At 35.8% G+C, this 12,031-nt stretch overlaps 1 protein-coding gene across 4 annotated transcripts in view; it reads right to left on the reverse strand.

The window, feature by feature from the left end:
• KDM4C (lysine demethylase 4C) overlaps nucleotides 1–12,031 on the reverse strand; it is a 259,796-nt gene that overhangs the window by 125,066 nt on the left and 122,699 nt on the right. For all 4 annotated transcript variants that reach the window (XM_054284529.1, XM_054284538.1, XM_054284547.1 and 1 more), the window contains 3 exons: nucleotides 6,694–6,887; nucleotides 2,974–3,212; nucleotides 535–896 (listed from right to left, as the gene is read on the reverse strand). In XM_054284529.1, the coding sequence (XP_054140504.1) occupies nucleotides 535–896; nucleotides 2,974–3,212; nucleotides 6,694–6,887 (795 nt within the window). The remainder of the gene's footprint in view (nucleotides 1–534; nucleotides 897–2,973; nucleotides 3,213–6,693; nucleotides 6,888–12,031) is intronic.

Consider the following 12,031-nt stretch of genomic DNA (forward strand, 5'->3'; position numbering starts at 1 on the left):
GTGCATCATAGCCAAATATTAAGAGGGGAAAAAAAGGCCATATGTTTGTAGGTGACCCAAAGAGAAAATATTATTAAAACCTACTGTTTAAAAATTGAAAATATATTCCCTTTAATAGTGGGATTATTTCCTTTAAGTGCTTCCTTTACATATTTCAGTTCATTTCCAAAATCCAAGAATAGTAAGCAGGTGAAGCTCACAGCCCTGCTCATATTGGCAAACAGTGAATATGGTAATAGCTTTGAGAATAGTTGCTGACACTTCAGATTCACAAATATAAAGTGAAATTAACAGACATCTAGAATAACAGGGAAAAATATGACAATAAGCAAACTCCAAAAACAGTCTGCTTTTGGATCAGAATTGCCACTCTTGCCTAAACACTCCAAAACACGTTCAAATTATCATCTGATTAAAATCATGCGTATTCTTAAATGCTTTAATATGGATATCAGGTCTCATTAGAACAGCGCTCATTCATATTTCATTAAATCAAGAATATATTACTATTATGATGTAATTTGTTTCACATACACAAGATATTTCCATTCTGTCTTCTTCACCCTTTTTTACAATGGGCACTTCTCCACATTCCAAACTACTTCCAGAACTTTCTAGGTTGCTGATACCATCCTCTGTTGAAACACTTTCCTCTCTATCTGGATTTTCTGCTTCAGAAGTTTGTCCCTCTGCTTTATGGTATGGTATGGACGAAGCATATCGATTCTGAGATTTCAAACTGTCTTCTTTTCTACATCTATCGGAAGCAATCTTGCTAGCCACAGAATCTTCAAGCGTAAAGGAAGAACGACTGGAATATATCCTGTCCTCATCTCCCATTTTTGTTCTCTCTAGTACAGGAACAGGGGTCAAAACTGAGTCAGAAGGGATTCTTCCTATAAATTAAGAATATGATTTGTTAATAAATGCCACTTTACATTACCATATTGAATTTCACAGCAATCTAAATTATTCAAATTCAAAGCACGGCTCCTCATTTAGAAATCATACAGAAAACCATTTGGTGGAAGAGCATACACAAAAGTGGAGCATTGGTTTTATCAAAGAATAAATTAAATGTAGATGGTTTAAGTTCAGAGCATGAAATATAGTTTTCATCATTTAATAATCAGTATTTTGCATTTGAATTGTAGCAGGTCTTCATTTAATTCAAAATAATCAATATTCATGTAGCTTTCTTAGTCTTTACTCAGGTTGCCTACATGCACTTTGAGTCAATGAAAAAATATAAAAAGGTGGTATATTGAACCTTCTACCCTACATTTTATACCTATTATGCCTGTTTAAAAATGAAAATAACCAAAGATTAATAGTATATAATTACAAAGATATAATTCAAATAGATACCAAGAAAAGTTTTCAAACAACAGCATCAGTCTAAAAATGAAAACAATTAACATAATTCTATAATTCAGAGGGAAACTGGACTTTATAAAAATTCTTTCTCTGCTGATGCTTGCAATGGAAAGACAGAACAATGGGCTAGAGAGGTCACTCAAAAAACATTCCTGAAGAACTCTGGCATACACTGCACTGAATTCTGATTCAGCAGCACATCCATGATTTTAAAGAAAAGGGTTTCTGTCAAATCCCTTGCTATTATTTCTTCATAAAGGTTATTTGAACTTGTTTTTTCTGAAAAATTTCCTTTTCAAGTCAAATGAGTATAAAACCTGGTAATACAAAGACAATAGTAACATGCAACCTCTGGGCACAAACTGTAAGTACTGCTTCAACTGAGAACAATGGACATACTAGTTAAGACAATGCAGAGCAAACTACCTTCTGTAATACAAATACTGCTTCTATCACATCTAAAAACGTTCATTTTCCTACACACGTCCAGGCACCACACTTTAAGAGGACAAAGGAGAGAGGGCAGCTCTCCACTCTTCTCTGCTTTTCCTTCCCTTGCCCATAAACACAGAATGGGTGCTAACTAAATACTATTTACTCTGTAGTCATGAACACTCAAAACCTCTATTAAAAGTTGCAGGAAGATGTAAAGCAATACCACCTTTAAAAACAAACAAACAAACAACAACAACTAGAACAGACCTGGAAACGCTTTGATAGAGCACCAGAAAATTTGTGTAGAGGAATTTCTGAACTTCCATATTGCAATATCTTGGTATCTTTATTTAAATCAATCACGGTGATTACCATCTCCAAGGAAGCAGTAACATAACTATTAATATTCACAATAATTAAAACACTGTCTATATGCAATTTGAAAGTGAATTTTCAGTAGCATATAAAACAAAATAGGAACTTCTAAAACTTAAATGAAAAGTCCAGTTTGCTTTATGAACAGGAATGAGGAACTATGAGGAACTATGAGGAACAAGAATTAGAATGGAATGTGAAACAGAATGAATTAGGTTCAGAATAAACCAAGTATATTAGAATAAAAATGATTGTGGAGGGAAAAAAACCTCTTTGCCTTGACAAGACCTTTATAGCTGTCAGACAGCTCCAGAGGAAATTAAAAGGAATCTGGAGGTTCAAAATACAACCTCCTTGTGCACAGGTATGGAACACTTCTAATTTGTAGGTTCATCATGTAAATACATAGAGCATACTCGCAAGGATATATATTCTGTCCTGTCTGAATAGGGCTAAGACATTCTGTATAATTTCCATATCAAAAACATATTGCTGTAACATATGTGAGTCCACTGAAGAAATATAATATACAAAACCTCACTCTTTTTTCTCCTTTAAAAAACAATTAAAAGAGTTCTAGTGGTATCACTCTCAATTAAGAATATTAAGTTTGGTATTTTCTCTTTCTTACCAAATATCAATCTGCTTTGCACAAATAACTACCTGTGTAAACATTTTAGTATGCTATTCTAGGACAATACTTTAGTTTAACACCCACTGATTTGTCACATTAGAGTATAAACAGCCTACAACTTACATGTGAAAAATAATCAGTGCTTATCTCACCTGAAACCTTGACATGATCCAATAAATGCTGATCCAGATGCATTCTACTACTGTTTTCTTCTTCTCCAGAAGGCAATCCTGTGTTTACCACTCTCACTTTTTTTTCTGGTTCTTCACTGACCTTGAAGCCATCAGCAGCTGCTTCAGTCACTATGATTTTTTCATCAGTTACCATAGCAGATACTCTCTTGTCCTCTGGAGTTTTAAGCTTTTTAGATCGAGATCTGGTGTGCTGGAAGCTGTTATAGGAGATATTGCTGTCAGGGTAGAAAGTCTGTCTTGGATAAGATAAAACATCTACCAATATATGTCCCTTTCACCTGCTTAAAGTGGTAAAAAACTGACAATTTTTTCACCTTTTTGTGTTGAGATAATGCTACAATTTATTAAGTCATAGATTAACAATTGATTGGATTTAACCTTCTAATCTTTTATCCCCATTCCATGACAAAGTTGTTAAATTCTAAAAGTAAAACCATCTTTAAGTAACTATTACTTAACTAGCACACAAACTAGCTTTTTAATAAATCATTTTTTGAGACCAAAAAAGAACTATCCTTACAAGAATAATGAAGACAAAACTCTCTCAGTAGCAGTAAAATCAAATTATATTTCCAAACCCTAGTGCTAATAAAAGACTAGTCTGAATATCCTCGTAAAAGCTTATCTGTTTGGAAGTTTTTAAATGAGTTTTAACAGAACCAACAAGCATCTGAGAAAGGTAAAAAATTATGATCACCGAATATTCCAAAAGGCTACAATATCAAGCAATATATGTAATTATTCTGTGTTTAAAAAAATAAAGTTGAAATTAAAGACTGAGTGTAAGTTTTTGCACCCTCAGATGTATAAGGGAAAGCTTAAGGCAGGAGAAATGGCAAACCAATTAGAAACAAGCTCATAATCTATATCAGAAAAAATGTAATAGAAGATAGTCCAGTTTCAAATTCAACTATGTGACACAAGAGTGTGGAGAGATAGAATGTAAGAAAATAAAGATAGTTGAGAAGGTAGTCTCACACCTGAGGAGTTGCAGCTGTTCTAATCACCAAAGATTAGGAACAGCCCTGCCCTTAACAGGCCACAGCTGTGTCCAATAAGAAGCCGAGTGCTACAAAAGAGTGGGTTAGCTGGTGGAGGAGAGAGTGGAAGTCTGTTGGTTGCACTGGAAGAAGAAGGAATCTGTGCTGTGAGGAGCTGCCCATGTAAAATCACCAAGAAGGTATGGAACTTTTGCAATAAGATGGCAACACAAGAGGAGTATTAATGTCATCATACAGCAGGTTTCAAAGCTCATAACACATTAGAGATAAAAGCACTACTATTGCAGGTGAATTTTACAAAGTTTTAAGTGAGTCTTACAAGGGTCTTGCATCTGAGATTCTATACATCTCCAGAAAAACATTTTGCTGCCCCTTACATTTTGTTCCATGTCTACAAATGTGTATCTTTCAGCACATTCTCTATTAAATAGATATTTCCAGAAAATATGCCAAAGTATGACAGAACCATCAGTTCACACTGTAAATAACAGAAAGTTATAGTTTATTACTATTTACATGCAGTCATTAAATGTTATATAGCAGCAATGGATTTCAGCTGTAAACGTCAGAGATAAGCTCTTCCTGTCACTACATTCATGAAGATTTTTATTTTCACTTTGCTGGAACTTGTATTATTCCCATAATCAAAATTATAATTTTAACTAACACATTACACTAGAAACAAAGCTGAATAAACATTTTATCTACCTCTGCAATGCACGCCTGAAAAAAAGCTCACTCAAGAGTTAAACAGCACTGGAATTGTGTTTATTGTCTTAGCAAGGTGCATAAATCAGCCCATGTGATCCTGTGATAAAACTTTCAATAAAGTTACTAGATAGTCTTTGTTTTTATTCAGAATCACCTATCCATAAGGGTACTACTAAATGAATCACTGCTGGTCCAAGTGGGAATTTGCATTTGTGCTGTACAATACATGCCGGGAAACCTATTACAGGGAAAAATGGCATTCACCTAGTTAAACAACAGAGAAATACTCTCTCTGAGAGTCCAGGTCAGTATTATACGTGTACTAACAAACTGGCTGTTCAGCTGCTTCACTAGCTGTCTTCAGGAAGCAATCCTACCTCACAAACTACCCTTACCCAGAACAAATGTGGTGTTATATTTTCAGTAACAATGTTCCACTACAGTGCCAGTTGGTCCTTCACTTTACAGATTGACTGTCATACCTTTTCCTCAAGACATACATTAACTTACAAAGAAAATGAGGAAGTTTGGTTTAAGACCAAGCTTAAAAAGCCACTAACTACACTGTGAAATTCTTTGGAGATGGAAGATCTTTAAAAAAATCAGTATTATCTCCAACTCAAAAAGCTGCACTAAAATACCAAAATACCAATAAAACTGCCCACCTTTGGCTAGAAATTATGCAGCTCTTTAGATATCTTTAGATAATGAAGAAGAAAATCCATAAAAATCCTGTTACATTAGACAGGAAAGCACAATAGTAGAGAGAATGTGCAATGCAAAGAAAAAACATAATGCATTTCAATAAAATTGATATAAAACTGCTTTAAAAGGTCAAAGGTCAGTGACAAGCTGAGAGACTTTTTCTCCTAAGTTTCCTTATTCTTCTAAATTTCTTTTATTCTCCTAACTTTCTGGCGATGTTGGCATGTCACCAGACTGAGATTTAGCCCTTATTATGATCTGCCACTGACCTGTGGTAGATAAAGACAGATTTTGGCTGCAGCACTGCAAGAGCATGACAAATAGGCAGTGGTACCTCCTTAGGGTAAAATGGCATTGAGGGCTGTTACTTGGAGACTTGAAACAGCTGGTGGGATTCTATCACAGCTCTATGGTAAGTTTTTCCTGTTTAATCTCCTTTTCAACTCTTAAGAGAATCTTCTCGCTTGTTCTTTGGTTGCTGTGATCTCTAGAACCAATGGAACCATCCGTTCCTTGAGAATTACACTGGAATAAACCTTACTAAAGAGAGATTTTAAGTGACACATTTGAATGCATTTGGATGTTCTCGTTAATCACTAACTTTTTTAGGTACACAATTATAAAGTATAACTTATAAGTTAAATTTTCACAGTCACTCTGAAAGAATACTGGGCTGTCTCCAGGATTGTCTTAATACAGAAAGCAGAAAAACCATTTTTGTCTGAAGGAAATGAATTAAAAGAAAACATGTGACACAGTTTAAGCCCATCTGAAAGTTAAAACAGTTAAAATCCATGCAGCCATTCCTCTCCCTCCAGCCCCTCCAGGTGGTTGGGGCGGGCGGGAGAGAGTGAAGGAAAGAAATTAACAGTAACAGCAACAATACCAATAACAACAGTTCATATAAGCAGGCGACTACACACAAAACGCTCATTTGAATCCAATCAATCCAGAGCCATAAGGCTTTCCAAGACAAAAGGACATCATAGCACTCAAGCCCTGGGTATACACCACACCCCCTTCCTTCTCAGAAGTGAGAATCCCTTACTTCTGTTCCCCAGCAGCGATGCATATGGTAGAGAACAAGACAGGCACAACCACACAGCTCCAAGCCCCACCCCCTCATTGCTACTATGAGAAAATAAAATCTCTTGTGGCCAAAACTACAACAACATCAGAGAATGCAGCAAAAATGAAATAGAAAGGACACTGGCATCATAAAAAGACAATAAATAAATAGATGGCCAAGAAGCATAAATACCTCTTGGGAAAGTTCTGTATTTTCCTTCTTCTCTGTAGCCAGATCTTCACTTCAGGTGTTGATTCAGGAGTTGGTTTTGTATGATCAATGGTATATAAATCTTTGCCCTGTTTCCACAGCTGGTATCTCTCTGGTTGAAACTTCCTCACAAAGACATCCATGGATATTGACACCATGTCTCTCCTACAAGTGCACTGTAAGACAAGACAGGTATTTGTAAATGACAAGTACTGGAATATTGCCACAGTTTGCAGTTAGAAAGCCCAAAACAAAAATCCCACATGTACAAACCAATTCTACTTTAATCAGTATTTTCCTTTTTCACTTTTTCTCAATTTTCAAGAGGAGAGGATTATTCAAAAGAAAACACTATCTGAACAAATGTGTCACACTGGGATTCCCTAGTACTTAAGGACACTTGTTTCATTAACTTCTATGGGTTAAGAACAAAAAGAAACTATAGCGTTCTTTCTGCTCTATTGGCTGGTTTTGACAATTTTAAGCAAACCTTGCTACCTCTAATCCAGAGATTGCACATATCTTGAGTGACATCAGAATTTAACTTTTAAAAATACCTCTTGTAGTATCCTGTTGACCCAAAGGTCTTTACAGGCATTTACAGTCCCAGCACTTAACTCTTCAAAACATAAATACATACAAGTACCACATCAAGTTACAGTTTTGTCCATTTTTTTTCCTACTAAGAGTAGAAAGGAAGCAAGAGAGAGGAGTATTGTGTCTGAGGTCTGAAAGGGTGTGCTAATATCCAGGTAATCCAATCCACTGTGCAGTGCAGACTCTAGAATCACCTGTAATACCTTCCTCATCAACTTTAATCTAACGCCTAACTTTAGTCCCCCAAAGAATTTTTGCATTGTTTTTCTTATGCATCTGCATAGAGTATTTTTGTCTTATTTGAATAGACTCTTAATGGTCATGAAAATGGCAAAGGAGCCTCCACTTGAAATACTGTATATGCTGAGTCAGTTTTCAGATTAAAGTCATTGTACCCAGTACCCAAAAATACTTGACAGTAGGTAACTGTATTAAGTAAATCAATACATCTACAGTACCTAAACTACTATAGTGGGTTAATCCTGGCTGACTGTCAGGTGTCCACCGATTTGCTCTTCCATTTCCCCTCCTCAACAGGACAGGGGGAGAAAATAAGATGGAAAATGCCACAGGTCTAGGTAAGAACAGGCAGGTCACTGACCAGCTACCATCTTTGACTTCTCTTGAGGAAAATACATTAATGTAAATTAATAACAGGTTATGGCAGTGAGAAACAAGAACAAAACTAAAACCAACTTCCTTCACACCCATTTTTTCAGGCTTTACTTCACTCCTGACTGGTATCTGTGGGACGTTTCTTTCACATTTTTCTCCCTTTTTTCTCTCACGGCTGCTGCAGAGTGATTTTTATTCTTTCTAAATTTGCTGTCACATGAATGCCACCAAAGTAGCTGACATGCTCAGCTTTGGGTAGCAGTAAGTTCATTTTGGAGTCAGTTGGATTTGGCTGTGTCCAGTGTGTGAACTGCTCCTGATCAAGAGATGGTAGTAATTAGCCACTGCTAAAGCAACTCTACACTACCAAAAACTTGCCACAAAAATCTTAGCAAATTTTTCTCAAATTGAAAGCAAACTGATTGTCTAAAACATAGTCTTACATGAAAAAACTTTGAAAGAACTTCGCTATAGCTTAACAACTCTGACTATTTTTTTCAGGTAAGAAGAGGTGTATAGAAAAAATTTAATGATAAATAAATGGCCTGCCATTATGGTTTACTACAATTAGTTTTAATACATTTTTTTAAACAAGCAGAAACAGACAAAGGACTGAATGCTACTTTCCTACTAGCAAGGTTTCTGCACACTAAATGCAGATTTCTTTATCTACTATTTCCAACTATCATTTCTAGTTCACCCTTCTACCTCTTTAAATTCACAAGATATATATTGAAAAAGCATCTGAGATGTCTTAAAAATGCTTGCTTTCCTTTCAATGTCAGCATTGCTATACTGCATATTCCCAACACTGCCACCTAATGGAGGATGAAATGGAAAGAAGGGGAAATAATTCAAGACAGAAATTGCAATTTTATGCAGCTGCCTTTAATTATAGTTTTTATCCAAAATACCATCTGAATGCTCCCTTTTCAAACAACATGCATATACACACTTATACATGCACTCTGTAAAAAACTCAAACATATTAGAAATAGTATGTTCCATTCAGAGAGTCCTTGACTGGACACAACGAGCAGTAAAAAAAAGCAATGAAGACACTTCTATATACTGGAAAAGTGCATAGAAATCCACAGTAATATTTTTAACTTTTAAAATTTAAATCTGTAATATAAAGACAAGTAATAGTGGATTTTTTCTCCCTTTAATGGACAAAATCTTTTCACATTTGAGCCCTGTTGTGACAAACCAGTAAGAAATTACAGTTAAAGCCAAAATTTTGTTGTTAAACACCAAGACTTCCAGAGCCTTGACAGAAAATAATTACTTAAGTAAGCTCTGAAGCATTAAGAAAGAAAATACATCTAGAAATAAAATGTATTCTATGCTGGAATGATAATAAGGTATTAAAAGACTCAAATCACATCTAAACGGGACACAATTTCTGTCTTTCAGTAATCTTTGCTCAGTTTCCATTTCATTTAATACAACTACTACAGAAGAATTAACAAAACCAGGCAGGTGTCAGAAATTTTAAGTTTTAACATTTTAAAAGTATACTTTTGAGTAAAAAGTAACAGAGTAACCTCATGCTCAACAGTATCACTGCCCCAAAAAACAGAAGACAGGCTTCCAGGCACTGAAAGGGTGGAAGTACTTGGAATAATCATACCAGATGACATCAGCAGATGCATTCTGGAAATTATTTCTACCCATATTTCCTCAAATGATTCAAGGGGAAGAAAAAAACCAACAAAACACCACAAACACTAAAACTGTTGCTTTGATAAATTATCTGGAAGATCTTCCATTCTTCTTGGTGGTGGTGGTAGTTTTTTCTCGTTTTAATTAATTTCTCATTTGACAGGCTTGTAGCTGGCAGTTATGTCACTTTCTGCAACTAACTTGAAAAAGTGACTAAAAAATTCTCTCTAAAAGAAAATGAAATGTGATTCTGTTAAAGAAGGCTCCTGGGAAAAAAACAAAACGGACATCTCCCTGTCTACTAAAGTATTCAGCAGTGGTTTTTTTTGGCGTTTTGGTTTTTTTAAACTTGTAATATTTTTTAAAGTAAATGCAAAATCTAAGTAATTGGACTACCATGTAAAAGGCAGCTGATGTTGCCACAAATAAATGTCACAACCTTTGTACTGGAAAAAATTATTTTCTATTTACAACAGAATTAGTTTAATACTTATTCTTTAACCAAAGACTAGTATGACAATCAGCATACTTAAGAGAATGAAACTCCTTCACAATTCTTACTCTTAAATTCTTACTATCGACATCATCAATGATACCACCACTACACTTATTATTTATCCTCCACATATATACTTGAAAGTAAGCAATTCAACTAAAATTTATTAGTAAAGGCAAACCTTTACAGAACAAATTGTAAGAAAAAAGTTTAAGCAACTTTAACTAATTGGCAGAAATATATGTGAGATATATTTGTGATACGAGAACATCACCTACGAGAGACAAACACAGCCAAAAGGATATTTTCAAGCACAATCCTATTTGTGAATGGAAAAGAGAAAAATTATTTTTTGTATAAATAAATACATAAATAAATAAATAAATAAATAAATAAATAATTTTTCCCCCCATTTTATACTCTGATTCAGGAAAATACAAAAGAATATACAACAAGCTTCTAGACTTATACATATTAAGTTAAACACACACATAAGCACATTCTAAAATACATGACATACCTAAGAAGAGTTTTTATAAAACATTTTTTATATCAATAGGAAGTGCATGACTTGCAGATCTTTCCAGCTTTTCATATTGGTATTTAATATTTAAAGATGAAAAGCTCTGTCATCAAATGAATCATGGGATTTTAAAAACTAGCAAAAAAAATCTGTAGAGGATATCATATTTTGCTACAACAGAAAGTTAATAGATGGTTTATTATTTCACTAGTAGAGGAGTACTATTTCTTAGAAGCATAGATATCTTTTAAGCACAGAAATCTGCATCCAGATTCAAGTCTTCATGATTTGTGTTTTTATTTTTTAGTTCAATGAAGTATACTTCAGATGCAACTTGTAAGACATGAACTGATGTCTTCGTCCACAAAAGTATCTTCTCCACGAAAACATTAGTTGTTATACTAGTGTGTTAAAATTTAATGCACTAAGCTTGAAACATCAGAAGGATTTTAAACATTTTGCACTAAGTATTGGATTTTGTTAAATTAAATTAAAATGTGATTTTCACTATATCTGAAATCTATTTTAGTTATATGTCTTCTGAAGTTTTAAGTTGAAGAATAGTAGTACTTCATTAGGCTATTCTTTTCCTTTCACGTACATAATCATTTCAGAGAGAGAACATTATCTAATTCACATTGCAACTGCACAATGTACGTAAACTACACACCTATGGGACATCATATGGAGCCTAACAGTCACTGGAAAACACGGAAAATTCTCCTCTTTAAAAAGAGAGAATTGATTTTTACGGAACAGTTACAAAAGCAACAAATTAGCAGGATGAGGCGTGCATTAGGCTGGTAACCTTCTTTACATTATGCAAGTACGCCCTAAAATTATTAAATGAAGTTTTTTTTCAGTGATACTCCTTCCTAACTGCGGGTTTTCGGGGCCCGGCTAGCGGCGGGGAACCCCGATGCTGGGGGGGTGCGGGCAGCCCTTTCCCTCGGCGCGTCCCGCCGCGGAGCGCCTCTGCCCTAACACGCGCACGCGCAGTCCCGGTGACCAAAGACGGCACCGCCAGGTCGAAGGAGGGCTCGGAGGCTCAGCTGCTGTTCCAACAGGCCTTAACGTCGGGAAGTCCGAGGGCGTAGGCAGGGAGGGAAAGCGGGGTACAGCCTCGGTTGAAGGGTACCGGAGCCGGGGTGCCGAGCCTCGAGCCCTGGCGGGACAGGGTTTTTTAAGGGGGAAGGGTAGGCGGGATCGGGGTACACTTCGACCATCAAAAAGGGGTACAGGGGGGGCACAAGGTGGGGTGATTGGGGGTACACCAACAGGGAAACGGGAAGAGGGTGTTCCTGGGGGTAGGGCCAATGAAAGAGTGGGGAGCAGGGAATTTTCTAGAAGGGAAGGAGTGAGTTACAAATTATTGATCCCAAGGTGTTCCCACTCAGTCCCCCCCTGTCCCCTCCTCCCACACC

This window comes from Melozone crissalis, unplaced genomic scaffold, assembly GCF_028551555.1.
Source record: "Melozone crissalis strain CALT ecotype California unplaced genomic scaffold, PUWL_Pcris_2 ptg000005l_1, whole genome shotgun sequence".
In the NCBI taxonomy this organism is placed as follows: Eukaryota; Metazoa; Chordata; class Aves; order Passeriformes; family Passerellidae; genus Melozone; species Melozone crissalis.